The sequence below is a fragment of the Cololabis saira genome, chromosome 7 (assembly GCF_033807715.1).
Source record: "Cololabis saira isolate AMF1-May2022 chromosome 7, fColSai1.1, whole genome shotgun sequence".
NCBI lineage: Eukaryota > Metazoa > Chordata > Actinopteri > Beloniformes > Belonidae > Cololabis > Cololabis saira.
In genome coordinates, this window is record NC_084593.1 from 34,154,383 (window position 1) to 34,171,169 (window position 16,787).

Sequence of the window (16,787 nt, forward strand, 5' to 3'; positions counted from 1 at the left end):
GGCTACACAGCCATAAAAGTCTGATACGACAATAAAGCAGATACAGTGGAAAAAAGAGATAATCATGCACAGTGGACATCAGCATTTATCTCACTAAAAGTTCCCCAATAGGCAGATGGTTTAGAGTAAACAACCTTGGTTTTTACTGCCTTATTAAGAGTCATTTTCTATAAAAAAAAAAAAAAATGAAGCAGAGGCGTGAGTGTTCAGTTCTGTGAAGGAAGAACATCTGCTGCTGAAAAGGGGCATGACACTTCCTGGCCTCACCAGACTGAGAGAGATGACAGACAAGAACAGATGAATTTGATATCTGGGGGTGGGAGGAGGCATGAGAGAGAAAAGCATGGAAAACAGATTGCAATAAGAGCTATAAAATCACCACAACAATACCGCTGAAGCGTTCTGAAAAATGTGAGGGGTCTCATTTTTTAAACTGTCATATGAAGTGTCAGATGTCTGAAAAGCCGGTGTTGGGTGAGGAACTTGGGGAGGTCCTGCCTCTCTGCCCGGTTAACAGTCTGATGCCAAAGTTTGAGTGTGGCCAGATTGTGAGGATGCATAAGCAGCCAAGTCTCCAGCTCTGGTTTAACAGAGCATATTCATCCTTTGGGTGAAGTGCTAGAATTTCTACATGGTACGATCGATCAATTTCCTTGGCCAAAACAACTGTGTAAACAACTCCTAATTTCCGAGCAACACTGACTTCAGCTTCGCTGGGCTGAATCCACAGGAAGGGCCACTTCTGCTGTATGCAGCTATAAAATATAGGAGGAGAATTTTTTTTTTTCCTAAAACAAAACATATAGTGCAATGTGATTTTAAGCTTTCGCCTAAAAACATTAAAAATTCATCTGAATGCCATTACAAGTGAAAACACCCCTCAATATTGCGCTGCTCATCTGACAGGATGCGGGAGCAAACCCACCTAAGAATGTCAGAAAACATCTGCTGCTAATCTGTGGGAATGATGAGCTCCCAGAGACAGGAAGTGAACGTGTTGCTGAACACGTTGGACAACAAGCCAAACATCCTTCTGTTTGCACTGACAGCACTAAAGATTTGGCCAATTAAGGCAGAGCAGATTACTACACGTTCCCGTTGTTTTGCAACATCTGGGAGAAAGACACACCAGAGCCGTGACATCTGGAGATAAACACTGAAGATGCGAGGAGGGCTTCAGCACTTTTGAAGCTGCTGACTTATTTAAACACGAACGATGAACCATTGTGGCACTATATGATATGAAATTGGTGGCTTTTTAATTAAAACATGGATAATCAGACAGAGCAGCCATGCATGAGTAACATGAGTGCCCATCTCGTAATTTCAATGCGACAATTAATAACACGTCCAACAGATCCCATTACTGAGTTGAAAAAGTAAGTTATAATTTTAAAGTGCAAATGATGTTCAGTACCAATTCCTCTGTACGGGAAGTAGGAGATGAGCATCTGGGGGAAGACACTACAATTATAAAATATTTCTTAAGGCGAGACAAGCTGTCACGTCATTAAATTGTGACATGTGAGAAGTCAATCTGATGGCAGAGATGTAAAGAAAGAGACTATAGCTGAGACATCAATCGAAAGAGGGGAGATGTAATAGGCTATTTGATCATCTCAGACAGAGCAAAGGGGAAAAGAATGAAAGTGACTCCTGCGGGACCTGAGCCAGCAATTTATGTGAAAGCTAAGTGATATTTTAGAAAAAAACAAAAAAAACACTGCTCCAACTTGATGAACTTTGCTTTATCCTGCTTGCACTCAAAGTACAGCCAAGCAGGGTTATTGAGAGCATCCTGTCAGCTTTATTAGACAGTTTTACGGAGATTAAGTTTGAACTGGCTTTTTCAACCTTATAAGCATTTATAATGGAATAACTATAGTACAGAGTTTATTCGTCGTACTAAAGGGTTTAAGCCATAAACTACAAAAAATTAACCAGCTACAATTTAATTTCTATTAACTATTTGTTTAACAAAATTACAAAAAAGGAAAGATGAAGAAAAGAGAGAAAACAAAGAAGAAAAGATTTCATTTTCACAACCAGAATCTGAAGTAAAATCATCACTTTATTAGTTGATGTACAGGAATAAAAATGTTTAACGATTATGATGCCCCGATCCCATGGTGCAAAAAAAAAAAAAAACAAAGATCCCAACCATAACTCCTCCACCGCTGTGCTTGACTGTTTGTGTAGATGTGTTCTGTTTGGTATCTGCCATACATGGCAGGTTTTGTGGCTTGCTTGCTTGCACCTATCCGAGCAAAGACTTGTTTGAATTCCCTTTTTAACAAAGAAGATGCTTCGCCTGGCAACTCTTCCAAAAGCGTTGTACATTTTAAGTCTTTTCCCAATTTTATTTTCATGAACATTAACATTTGACATGCTACCTGGGGATGTAGAGTCTAAGGTTTTGCGGGGATGTCTATTCCCAAGAAGAACTATCCTAGAACTGGATACTTACCAACAATAAAACTGACAAAACTCATCTTTATAGAGGTCTAATCTGGTACATGGTGTAATATGTAATGTCTTGCTATCTGCGGTTGTATTTGCTTTTTTTCAGTCGTAGAAAGGACCAGATGTGATTTTTATGAGTAAGTCCTGACACATAAAGCCTTATAATTTAAAGCGGGCATCATTTTCTTTGTTTATATACTTTGTACAACTGATCTTGGGCCTTTCATTTTCCCAGTTGGTTCAGCATTCTATAGTATTTCCAAAAAAGATTCTAATGAACAAAAATTAGTGGCAAAAGATCCAACAATGGATCAGTAAAAATGCTGCACACTCCGCTGGCCAACTGACGATGGATCAGATGATGATTTGGAGGAAGAAAAGGAAAGAGGAGCCAGACGTTTGAAGGGGAAAACACATAAGATCCAAACTGTAACATTACCTGCGGTTAAAATCTGGTTGAACCTTATGTCTAACCCGACAGCTGTGCAGGATAAGTGATCCCACATGTGTTGTCAAGGACAAAACTAGTCAAGCGCCAAATAAGAAGTCAATCATAGGTGTAGTTCTAACCTTCATTAACTTCAACTGTCTCACTAATAGTCGCAATTACAAAATGAAATTTAATCTGGCAAAGGAAGCTTCATTTCACATTCACATCCTTCCCCCGGTTTCTTGAGTTTCCCACTCTTTAACAGCCGTGCGTGTGTCTTCTTCTCAGACAGAAGTGAACATGCTTCACACCAGTGTTCACAACCCTTCTAGCAACATTTACCCAACTTCACCCGACAAGCCTTAAATTTGTCCTTAAACTAGGTTTATACTAATGACAGAAGCTGAGAGCTTGAAGACAGCTTTTGAGATTAATTTTTCCATAATTTGAGGGACACTTACAGTACAAAAGAAAAAAGGAGTATCACACAAATGCTCAGCTTTTTAAACTCATGATTCGCAGGGAGCAAATTCAGAGGGGCTGATTAATTTTCTTCTTCAGTAGTGCCGGAATAAAACCAAGATTAAATGAAATCTATAAATAAATAATAAGCCAGGATTTATATAAATATTGATGTGATATAAACAAACAGCACATGAAGCTGGTGATATAATATAAAGAAATCTACAGTTAACTAGAGGGAGATCTTTTATTGTGACTTAAGTGAAGGTTAAGACGTATACATAGCATACATAACATGTAAAAGGGGCAATCATTACAAAATACGGAGTCCCGAGCTGATAGGGATTTACTAAGTAATTATTAGCATGTATAACACAATTCAGTAATTAACCCTGAACCCTTAAACACCGATATATCAGAAGATACTTCAGCACCACAAGCTCTTTCTTTTTTTCCCGAGACAGCTAACATCTGGTTTGCAACCTCGAAAGAGCTTGTTGTCTCAAAAGTAAATCTCTAACAAGCAAATCTCTTGTTTGGTACTGGAGTCACAAGGTGTCAGGAGGTGCCTACTGATGCCTGAAAAACAGTTCGACAGAGTCTGGGAGGAAAAGCAAGCATGAATGCTTTTTAAAAAATCTGTTTTCTGTTTTCTTTGAAGCCTAAATTGTCAAGAAACTTGGGCCTCAGAAAAAAATAAGAAAAAAAAAGATGTGGGATTGTCATTCTTTGTTCTGGTAACAACATTCATTTTACTCATAGCTTGTTATACGAGTCTGTGCTGGGAGAGAAAACATCTCAGATCGTCACGCTTAATCAAGCAAACAGTTAAAAAACAACAAGTCTGACATCCACTGCTTTTCCCAAAAATTCAAACTCTTGAAAGCAAAGTGGATGTCTAGTGAATAACATTTAAAGTAAAGTAAACTTTTAATTGGGATTCGTACGATCTGTTACATCACATTTAAAAAAAACTCCCACAACTTCTAACTTTGGAAAAATATATAAACTTGTGCGTGTGAAAATGAAAGGTTCTCAGCAAGTAAACCTGAACGAGGCTGCATGCTCCCCCCGCCGAGAGCATGACACTGACACTCCTGAGCTACTCAGGTTTTCCTCCCCGACTCTCAGTGCTAAGTGTGGATAAAACCGTCGGTCTCATATCCTTTTCATCCAACTCACACACCCACATCCTTCCATTAGAAAGACTCGGGGGAACGAAGCAAGTTTCACATCAAGTGGTTTGACTGCCAGGCAAGACTTTTGTGGATTCCATTAACTGAAAACAGAAGCATAATTACTTCCTTGGGATCAATAAGACAAAAAAACAAAAAACAAAAAAAAGATATGGACATTAAGGAATGGTGCAGTTCAAGGTGGGCAGAGGAAGGAAGGTTTGGGTAAAAAGAAAGGACTTGAGTGTATTAACTGACTTCATAGACCGAGGACACAATGGAACAAAAATGTCTTCATCAGCGATTCCAGGTCGTACTACCCAGAGGGATCTGGTTACTTTTGCCAGCAAAAACATCTGCTAAATATACAAGTATGGCTGAAACATGACCAAAAGGACTAAAATTTCAATGGAAAAGAAAAGTCCTGGCTTTTACTTGTAATATGATAACGCCCCCAAAGTTGTGACATTTTACACAAGAGAATAAAGACGCCACCATAATCACCTAAACTACAACTAATCCTACTCATCTATGGTTGGTCAACAAGAGTGAGAAGTGATGCAAAAAATGTGTTTAATGGGCGAAACAAATTGTTCCTTTGAAAACACACCTAGAGAAGAAATTAGCCATTTGTTTTGATGATTTACGACAAAGGAAAAGACAATGTGATAATGGGTAGTTTTCCACTCCATCCTGCAACCAGAAGGTGTCCCGGTCTGTTCCCAGCTCTGCCATGTGCCAACGTGTCTCTGGGCAGGAAACTGAACCCCAGATTGCTCAGACGGACACTCAAAGCGCTGGTCTCAACTCTGATAAATGGGGAGATTTGTGTCAGCAAGAGCCTCCAAAGCAAAACAAAACAATGCCAAATCAATATGTGGAGCACAATTATCCACTTTGGCAACTCCTACAAAAGGGAAAATCTGAAAGAAGCAACTTTGTATTGTTGAGCCTTCGTGAACAATGTCTGCTTCAGGGCTTTCCTCCTTCACACAAATGTTACCCTATACGTTTCTTTCCTTTTAGATGAGCCTCAGATGTGGAGTCTTGGATGGCTCCAGTTACTTAATCTGCCAGATATCTGTCTGGTGGTGGAGACGGCTCGGTGAAGTGTCACTGAGCCTCTTTGATGCGCCTGTTAGTAGTTCACACATAATGATTGTGGGTTGGCTCTTGAGCACCTCCTGCCCCTCGATTTCCCTCCAACTAAGGGTTTTTGTGCTGCCTACCCTGAGGATTTACAAATCCTGTAGTCTGAAAGCAGCATTGAAAAGACAGAGGTGATGAAATGGTCAACAGAGAAACACTTACCATCAGTTGACGAACAACAGAAGACAACTTGCACCTATCAGTCAAGACCAAAAAGTTCCCCAATTACATATTAAAAGTTTAAGTTAATATTATGAGTATGTTTCTTTTTGCAATCTCCCTGGATTTGGCCCAGTTACTGCCGACTTGCTGTCATCTCACCAAACTCCTTACCACCGTGGCAGATGACATCCTCTTATCAGGGGCTGCCAATTGCAAACAGCAATCTTATCAGCCAATTAGAACCAGGGGAGTTGCTGCGAGTAAATGTCAACAGCTCTGTGAACTTGCTTGCGCTCTTATCAGGCCACGCCTCCTCATCCAGGAAGCTATTCCTGAGTCTGTGTAGTAACAACTGTCAGAGCAATGTTGCGACTAGAAAGATTTCAGAAGAGCAAGCTTTCAAAAAAAAAACTCCCCACTTCCTGAAAAGTGCCTTTTTCTTCTGTTATAAAGAAGCGTTTGACAGCTGATGACTTGAATCCTAAAAAATTCTCTCAGTTTCAACTCTTGCCGGGTCCGTGTCTCAACTGAATACTGAAATGTGCCGAAACATAAATTTGTACAAATGGGGTGACTAGCTTGGTTGCACCTAAAGTTTGTGGTCCCACACAGAAAATAACAGGTAGTTATCACGTTTTTTGTCACCTCTTGAAAAATGAAAACCTTTGAAAGTGACCGTTTGGACACCATTCTGAGAAAAATGGTAAAACAGCCAGAATGTAAAAAGCTGTCAACAGAAATATGTTCAAGTATGAAGCGTGTCAATCTATTCAGACGAGAAAAACAAATCTCTACTGAACAGAAAGTATCATTCTGAACCAAACGTTCCGTATATATCAGGATGAATACAGCTGCCTCCACAGCCGTGACAAGGACTAGATGAAACACAGTGGAACGACAAGGGACAGGTTTCTCAGATTTTTACACCTGAAAAGATTGTATTCTCTTCACAAGGATGACAGCCAGATACTGTACAGCACCTCTCTTTGCAGATGTGTAACAATCTCCAAAGAGGAATCGATGACACGCTCATGAAACTCTTCACCAAAGCAGCTGAAGATCCATAACCAGAACAAATGCACCAGTTCTGAGTTTCTGCATATTGTAGGGTTTCTTTGATTTTACGACACCTTACGTAATGAAATTTTCCTATTGCTAAGCAAGACGTAGTCAAAACTGGAGAAACGTAAGAGGAAATATCACTACATGATGCTTTTAGTGTCACTCCAGTGGCTCTAAATGCAGACAGGCACATTTCTGTCACATGCCGTTATCATTTGCGTCATTGGACATGAAATGTAATGGAGCGGCATTTTAGCATGAACTTGCTCTTAAGGTCACTACAAGACACTAGCAGGCTATGGCCACAACTTACTTGGGGAAATACTAAATGAAAGCCTGACTCACAGTTTGGTGCCTCCTTTGGCAGATCCACATGCATGAAGGTCATTGCAGTTATTTCATTGGATCATCTTTTCTATCAGAGCAGCATTGTTGACAATATAGTGCAGTTCGACCAATTGAATTGAAAAACAAAAAGAAAGGTTCAATAGCAGGAAAGCTTCAGCTTAAGGCAAAGCAAAACATCAGTATCCAGTAAACCCTTTTTCATCGGGCTTGGAATAGCAACAGCATTTCAGCAAAGACATCTTGTGCAGTATGATGGCATGACATGACCCCTCCCGGGAATTATGGGTTCGAACAATGATACTCTGTATTGAACAAGGAAAAGCTGCCATGTCTCAATATGCTGTGATATCTGTCCACTCCATTCAATACAATGATGGACTCTTTTTGATATTTACATTTACAAAACCACTCTGGGAAAGTTCCCATCGTCTCACTGCAACGTGATTTTGCGCTGTTTATTTTGCAGGCGTAAGCTGAGATCATGAGACATTTCTGCTGCGTGCACCTGATGCCCACAGACCCTGGAAGAAAAGACCAAGTGTTTTCTGCTCCATCTTCAAGGAATTCTCTGGAAATTCACTTTCATATGAATATGAAATCTGAAGAAAATCTAATTGTTCTGTCACCTGGGGTCTCTTTGGTAATTTTGCTAATCATCTGGTGTATTGGCTTCCATATGAATGGACTCTAAAACCAAGACCCGATGTGATGAAGAACTTGGGCAAAGCAGGAGACATTCTCGGGGTGGTTTAAAACACATTGCCATCATGCAATAATATCCAACTTCCTCTGAGACTGGAAGTCTTGTGTTTCTTATTTGATCAGTTTTATTATTCATGATAAACATGAAAAATGCAAGGATATACTTTAATACAAAGGTACACTCTGTCCTCTTTATTTCCCATATACAGAATGAGACCCATATCAGCAGCCTATGTAATATTATTGTAAGAATACCACTGGAAGTGATCAAATAAATTATGTTTTTTTAACATGTCTATGAGACCATGGGAAAGGGAAAGGAAAAAGAGAGACATATCCAGGACTGTAGAGGACTTTCTTCTCTTCTACCACTCTGCTATATGTGCAGAATAAAAGATGATGTAATTTTAAGATTGTCTTGGCAGTCGTTGCGAGCGGGTTGTGACTCTGATGCCCATCAGAGAGACGCCTCAGAGTAAGAAATGAAGACTATGAAGTAAAAAATAAAAAGCTCAGGATAGAAGAGTTCAAAAGAAATAAGAATTGAGATTGATTCTGCTGAAAACTAGGGACATTCCTGGAGATTCATAGAGATAACTGATGCCAGAGGACAAGTGATAAAGAACAAAATGGAAATGTTAAAAGTTTTTGTTTGGGTAAACAACCTGACAAACAACTACCTGACAAAGCAGAAAGAGAAAGTTGACTGTGCCAACAACCCCTGCCATCCAAAATAGCAAAGAAAAAAAGAACTTCAATGGGGGGAAAAAAAAGGTTATTTTGCTACCTTAAAATAAAAATAGTTCAACCAATCTGAGACGGTTTTGATTCTTCGGCGTTTAGGGGAGTTTCAGACAGGTTGATTTCTGAGATTTGTTCGTGACTTGATGAAAAACAGTGTACATAAAAACCTCTCAATAACTCTTGGATTTGTAATGGAAGCAGCTGAGCCCTTGGAGCTTGCATCAGGCTTCTCCTTTCAACTAAACAAGGATGGGGGTTGGAAGCCTGAGACACAAAGGATTACAACTCTTCTATGTATAGGGGTTTTAGCTTTAACTTCACCAACAATGAATGTGATATTTTCATATCAAATGTAAGTGATACTAACTGTTACTAGTTGATGAACGTACTAGTATGTATATTCTTCTCAGTAAGATGGTTCAATTAACAAGTTTTAGTTCACTCTTGTTCTTCTCCTGTTGCAAGCTTTAATTTCAGCTAGATGGGTTGACATTTGCCCTTGAATACTCGCTGTAGAGGAGCTGATGGTTGACTTGATGACTGCAATTTGGCAATTTGCTGGACAACGAGTATGAGGGTTTTCTGCTCAATTGCTGTGTTTGGTGTTTTCCCAATGACGACCATCAGGTATTAGGGCTGAAGAACTCCCCTGTCACATTTGTCCATTGGACGTTGTTCAGGGATTCTTGTGGATTGTTTATTTTGCAAATTTACTGTATTTTTGTCAGACAGAAGAGGCTTTCTCCTACCAGCCTTCTAAACGACAGTATTTGTTCAATCTGACTGACTGTGGTGTCAAGTCCTGAAGGGTCTGAGATGTCTTTACACAGTAAATGTGCCAGGAAGACAGGCACATTTCTTGCATACTTTTCACTTATTTATTATGTTTAATAGTAATTTATTAAAGATGAGTAATTTCATCAGATGGAAGCATGGAAGGCATGTACAATCAGGTGATTTATATGTTTTCATACAAAAATAAAAAAATGAAAAGAAGGGGCACAGACTTTTGTTCATGACTAGCTATGACTGGCAAATTAACTACATATTGTGGATTTAATAAACTTGTATTGGTTAAAATCTTGTGGAACAACAGTACGAACACTGCCAGATTGCAACATCTAACCCCCAAGATATGTGCTGATTATTAACCAAATACAGCAAATGTGAAGATAAAAACTGAGCAAACTAACCAAAACCAGAAACTTAGGAATACGGCAGAAAACTCCTTAACATGAAACACAAGTAGAAGGAGGCAACGCAGAACCTTGCTGATTGCTCATTATAAAAAAGAAAAAACGATTAAAATAAAATAGATATTAAGTGTGGCTTGAGCTCTGAAAAGACTGATGTGCTTCAGTTTTAGTTCAAGCCTGAAGATACACCAAAGAGAAGGGCCTTTAGGGAAGGAATCATTTAGATCTTGCATCTGTATGCTGTGCAAGGCCAGGTGAAATGGCTCTAAATTCCTGACCACTGCAAAATAAAGAAAAGTGTCAAGAAGGGAGACGGCACAATTGAACCGAAAGCAATATACCGAGGACAAACAGGTGACGGGTTAAAGGACGAATTCCAATTTAATTTCCTCACTTCATGATTAAGCATAAAGGAGCTGATATCCACACTTTGACCTGGAGTGAAGGCCATCCTAATTGCACAAGTACAGTGATCACACACTGTTCATAGAAACAAGGGCATCGTGTCTTCATCTCTGACAGAGTTGCAGCCTCGATGGTTAAACAGGTTCGACCTCGTGCATTTTTTTTAATGCAATTCTGTCCTTGAGTTAAAGTGCAACGCTTCACTTGCTTTCAGCCATCCAGTCCGTTAGCTAATGAGTTCATTTCTAAAGCCAGTCTTTAATTTTGCGCCACTCATCCGTCAGCATCATTTTATATCTTTTGGTCTCTTGGGGCCTCCTGCGTCGCGATGACTAAATTCCAGCTGTGGATCCTCAGCCTCACCAATCATGACACTGCATTTACTTCTACTGTGAAACAATGACACTCGGCGGATTGTCATTCTTGACAGTTTTCTTAGCTTGTTACATTAATTACTTTTCCATGGCTCTTTACCTGCTCGTCATGGATGAATTACATCACGTTACATTGTTTAGGGCTCAGATACTTTACAATAAGGGGGTACACAAAAGGAACACTGGTGCATGTGATACAGAAAGCCATTATCCCCTACTGTCTAAAACGTGTACCCACACTCCTTTCACTGAAGGAGCTTTTTGGAGTTTTATGCTCCGCAAAAGAAAAACTCATTCATGCTGAAAACCATTTATCACAGGGCGGGCCGACTGACAAGACAGGGTATGAACTATACACTCTCACAGAGCTTTCACTGGTAAAATAGCTTTGACAATTTCTAATAAAAACTAAATGCACAGATTTCCCCTCACAGGTCTCACCTGTAAAATGTGTTTATCAGATGCTAAAACCCACCCAGTGGTTTGTACCAACAAGTCACGGCAATTGCAATGATAAATACAAAAGGTTTGTATTGCATCTAAATGTGGTTCTAATTTAGATACAGTGTCTCATAAGAGCAGTTCTGTTTATGCCACATTAGCTGAATGCAGAGTTAGCTTTTAATCTGTTCTCTTGGTGAACACTGTTTCATACTTCTGGCCATGTCGACCTTTTGTGGACGCAAGCAGATGAATTTTACATCACATGCACCCTTGCGGCCATGCAACTGCAATTTGTATTTCAAACTAACGACAAGAACCACACAACAAAACTAAGTAATTACAGGAAAAGGTTTGATACACTACACAGCCAAAACATTTGAACCACCAGGCCTCCTGGGCGTATGAGAGCAACACCATGTGTTTTAACATAAAAACAAACCAAAAAACATTGTGAAATAGAGTTAATGTCCCACTGGGTGTATGACAGTATTTCCTAAATGTACTGACATATTCTGGCTTTGAATGGAGTTTAAAGAGTACAGTGAGATGTACGATGTATTTAACACTGACTCAAGATTCGCTGAGGCATGAAAGCGTTCTGGTTTGCATTATTGAATACAAAAAAAAAGGCCGCTTACAAAGTTCACGGAGGAACAACATTGTTTCCATTGCCATTACAGCATTCTCTAACTGGGTTGAGCAAATACATATGCTAGAAACACCAACATGCCTTGTTGCATCACAGTAGTTGTCTGTCCGACATGTGTTCTTGTCTGGCGCGGCTACAATGACACGCTTGCAGAATCAATAGCGTTTAATTCACTTCCTCTCTCCGTGCTCCCAATAAAACGTTAATGAATAAAAGATTTGATTGGCGAAGAACAATTATTTATTGGCTATACTGATGTCTGTGAGCTGGCATGTGTGTTCAAATTTAACTGATTTGCATAAACTTAATGCTGCTATTGGAAATGGATCGGTTGAATCCAAAATACAGATTTGGGTCTTAAAAGACATCAAAGCTCAATTTTTTTGTCTTGCTACCTTTTTACAAGGGTTGATGAAACTCATTTAGACAATGGCCAAGTCGTCACCAAGATATTTGTTATTGCACAGGAAGACAGACTTATGTTAAACTAATGCTGATCATGTTGCGGCGATGTGATGCTATTTAAGAAGGAAAGCAATGCTGCACCGTCACTGACCCATCAAAGAGCGATATGTGCAGGATGTGAAATACAGAGTGCTGCAAGCTCAGTCTGTGTGCAGTGAGTAAAAGCTCCTAGTTACTAAAGCTGACAGGACCTCCCACAGCTGCAGTATTACCCCTGCTCTCAGGCCTGAAAAATGACCACCGCTCTTAAATCTCAGAAACTTTTCCAGAAGTTCTTTGAGAACTTATCAAACTTTTATTTTCGCTTTGACAAGTGACCTCTTTTATTCTTCCGTATTCCTACTATGAACTGTAAATCACATTAACTTATTTTTGAAAACCACATATAAACATTATCAGTCCAACATTAACACAACAAGTGTGAGATAACGAAATCCAGTTTGACAGTTTGCTTCCGGAGTAGCATTTCTTATTCACTGCACTGCCTCCCTAAAAACGTGAACATCATTTCTAAAGCTCACACTGCTCTCCATTTGCAGCAGGACTTGAGGGGGAAAGTATCCATCTCTGGCTGTGCTGGAAAACTGATAAGAAACAGTGTGCCTGCCGCCCCAAGGCCCCACTTATTGTGGATTGTTAAAAGGCAACTACAGACAGCGTCACAGACATGCACATGCAGAGTGCACGTAAACACAGGACCGTGGCTGATTCTGTCGCCTATTTAGAGGGTACAGCTTGAGAAAAGCACAGCGTCTGATGTGTGTATATATATGTGTGTGTATATATATATGTGTGTATATATATATATACACATTATATATATATATATATATATATATATATATATATATATATATATATATATAAATAAATACATAGCACAGACCAAAAGTTTGGGCACATTTCCCCATTTGTTTGAATGAGAAGGTGTGTCCAAACTTTTGGTCTGTACTGTATGTATGTATATATACTGTATGTATATATATATATATATATATATATATAAAAAAAACAGAACTCGCACAGAAAAGTACAACACTGATCCTCTTTTGGTCACAAAAAAGCAAATATATCCAACCTAGCAGCCTTGGCTGGCTGTAACTTCACCTGCAGGAATGAGATATTTCATCATGCTTTCTGAGTTTGGACGAGACTGGTCACAATTACTTTATCAATTCTTCGTGTTTGGTATTAGTGGGGCAATTTAAAGATAATCTGTCACAGGTTTCGGGGAAGAAAAAAAAAAAAGCAGTGGATTTGAGAATGGTTTGGATAAGAGTCATCCATGATCCCTTACAATCCCATAATAATTATGAGGGAATTAATCTTGGAATGACTTAAATTCCTCACGGACCACATCATACAGGCAGCTTTGTTTGTTACCCTCTGAAGAGTTTGTATTAGTTCCTGGAAGAAGCAGCTGTTTGATGTTAAAGTGTTGTGATGGATGTTTGCACACGTTCATGAAGGGGATCATGAAGCGTAAGCAACTGCAAAGAAAACAAATCCATCCATTAGCATTGATTAGTGGCACTTAATCAATATGTTTGTTTAAGAGAGCTTGATGACAGTCAAAAGCTTAATAGAATCAGACCTCATATTCCAATAAATTCACTGCTTCATTTGCTTTGGAGCTCCACTTACCTGCCAATCCCTGAGAGGGTTAAAGCAAGAAGCAATAACCAAAGGCAGACTCTTTGATCACAACAGACCAAGTCCAAAAATCTTTTATCACCACAGTACGTGTAGGACGCCTCATGTTTGCTTTCAGAAGCAAACACCAGCTACAGAACTCCAATTTTAAGATTCTTTGTCGAATCCTGAGCCAGCAGACACATGTCAGGGTCATTGTTGTTATGGAGAACAATGAAACACTCGATTAGCCCTTGTCCATCTTGGCAAGTCCAGTTTTGGTATATATAGAAAATCATCTGAATTGGATTAAAATGTTGAGAGAAAATACAACATGCCAATGGTGAAAAAGGAAAGATATATAGAAGTGTCATTTCTATAGATTTGCTTATCAGAACATAGAAAAAAAAATCTGGTGCTAAACCTAACACTTTAATGTGATCTCACCCAGCTTTTCCCTCTAAGAGTAATTTTTTGCTGCTTTTTTAACTTGTGCACGCGTTATGCAAATGCACGTTACGCAAAGTTAGTTGCAAACTGAACCAATGTGGCGGGAAGAGTTTGGGAACGACTGCAACACATCGATGTATATGACGTTCAGGGATTTGTTGAAAAAACAGCAGACACTTAAAGTTACTGATTGCAATGCTGTATGATTACGTGGATTGGATGTCGTCCTTGTCGGGGGAGCAAGTATTTGTCAAATGGAAAAGTTTGGAGCAGAAATGTAACATTTCAATATTAACAACATTGACTGAAACATTGCACTTTAGCACAGTGCTGACCCCTTACTATTCAAATTTCCTTTGCTCTTTTAATTTCCCCTAAAAAAAACATGGAAAGAAGAGTCCACGCACTGGATGTACAAACAAAAACGGGTTTTGGTAAATTGTGAAAGTCTGACAAATGCTGTGTGCTGTTCTTTGTTTGAGAGTCATCTGTGATACACTGCCCAAGTACACTTAAACTAGGTGGGTAAATTAAAATCAAATTAAACTCATCAAGTTGTGAACTCATCCATGTAAAGATGTGAAAAAAGATGAACAGTCAATTAGAGCCGAGCTAATAAAGGCTATTAATCCAGACCAATTAGCATCTCCAAGGCAGCACAGAATAGTGAACATCTCTCTGTCTGAAGGGCCATCATATCTCTACTGATAAAGCTATTAATTAGTCAGTACTTCTTTAACTCTTTAATAAGAAAGCCTTTATGTGGCATGACACATTACCGGGTGACGTCCCCTTTACTCAAATTACTGTCTAATTCGTGCGCTCACATAAACGCGAGGACATGTTTCCTGTGTGAGACAGGTCAGCGTTTGTGTGAGCAACTGAAGGTGTGCTAGAGCTGTGATTGGCAGGCAGTGTTGCCATAGTAACAGACTAGTATACGCACACACACACCTCAATGGAGCAGTTTGGTGCTGCAGCTGTCTGACCTCTAAACACACCAAACAAGCATAGCCTCAGGACATGGTAAGGTAATGGAAAACAGCAAAGACTGAAATAAGCTACTTTTTGTCCAAAGTGCCACCGAAAAGTGGGATTATGCCACAGTTGCCTTTAAAGTCCTTTCATGTTGGCAGTGGAAAAGGACAGGAATAGCAGGGTAGGAAATGTAGCTGTTATATCACAGTTGTTTCGGCAATCTCCGCGTGTGGTTTTAGACTCTCACACTTTTAACTCGATGCGGCCGTGAAGGAAGGTGGCGACGATTTCAGATAACGGCGCGACCCTGCGGCGCTGGGTCTAAACTTGTGAGGTAGCTGTCAGTACCTTGAGCGAGGCTGGCTCTTTTCCTCTTCTTGTTGTTTTCAGCTGTGTTTTCCAAGGGAGGACAGTCGGTCACCAGAGGCCCGCTGGAACCGCTGAACTGGAGAGGGTCGTTGTTGGTCGCCGGGTCAAAGGGAAGAGGGTTAAGTCCTGGAAACAAGACCACAAACAACACAACGTTAGTTTAAATGAAGTAGTGATGAATAACAAAGACAGAAAACTCTACATAAAATGAAAAGGACGTCCAATTGTGGTTTAATTACACACAAAAATCAATCTGCTATAGATTATGACATTTAATTAAAAGTTCTGCAGCATCCAGGATATTACAGCTTCTTACCAGGTTTATCCAAAACACATACAAAACTTGTGTGACAGTTTTTACCAGAGTTAAGTCACAGCTCAGTTTAGAAGTAATTACTTGATGTTGATCTAATTTCCTCATCCCTAACAGCAATACAGCATTTCATACTCTCAGACTGCTCTCGTTTGACACTGAGGTTTTCTGACATTTCCTGAACAGCTACTTGGAAGGATATCTGAAAGACAAATTTGACTTTGGGCCTTATGAGGCAACCAAAAATTGTAAGTCAAAACATTAAGGGTGTGTGAAACCAACAAGACAATCCAGAGAAAACTGCTAGACGGCTTTGCTAAGACAATCAGGCAAGGACTGAGTGGAAGGAGTGGGTATATATCTGGTGAGGCAGCACAGGTTAAGCTGGTTGCACTGGTGAGGTGGGAGTGGCGGGCAGGTGAGGAGAGCCAGGAAATGATCATCACCCACTGGAAAGGTGAGTCTAGGACCAAACTGAGAAGCAGAAGGTCACAATAAGCGTGTTGGGAGTGAGGTACAGAAGCGCCTCAAGTGGAAGGAGTTCAGATATCTCAGGCTCTTGTCCATGAACGAAGGATGAACGGAGTAGAGAGTTGAGACTTTGTTTACCAGATCGTCTATGATCCTACCCTCACTTGTCATCACAGATTATACCGTAGGTACTGACCAATTGAATGAGATTGCAAATGTAGGCGACTAAAATATGTTTCCCTCCAGAGTTTCTGGACTTTTAGGGATAGAAGTAGGTTAAGAAGAGTAAGAAGTACAGTCATGGGAGGGACAGTTTGCTCCTCCACATTGAAAGGAGCAAACTG

General features: G+C 39.7%; 1 protein-coding gene across 4 annotated transcripts in view; it reads right to left on the reverse strand.

The window, feature by feature from the left end:
* enox2 (ecto-NOX disulfide-thiol exchanger 2) overlaps window positions 1–16,787 on the reverse strand; it is a 184,467-nt gene that overhangs the window by 70,091 nt on the left and 97,589 nt on the right. For 3 of the 4 annotated variants that reach the window (XM_061725726.1, XM_061725725.1, XM_061725728.1), the window contains one exon: window positions 15,639–15,785. In XM_061725726.1, the coding sequence (XP_061581710.1) occupies window positions 15,639–15,785 (147 nt within the window). Of the gene's footprint in view, window positions 1–5,841; window positions 6,019–15,638; window positions 15,786–16,787 lie in introns of those variants that run through there. The other variant, XM_061725729.1, reaches the window with a different exon arrangement.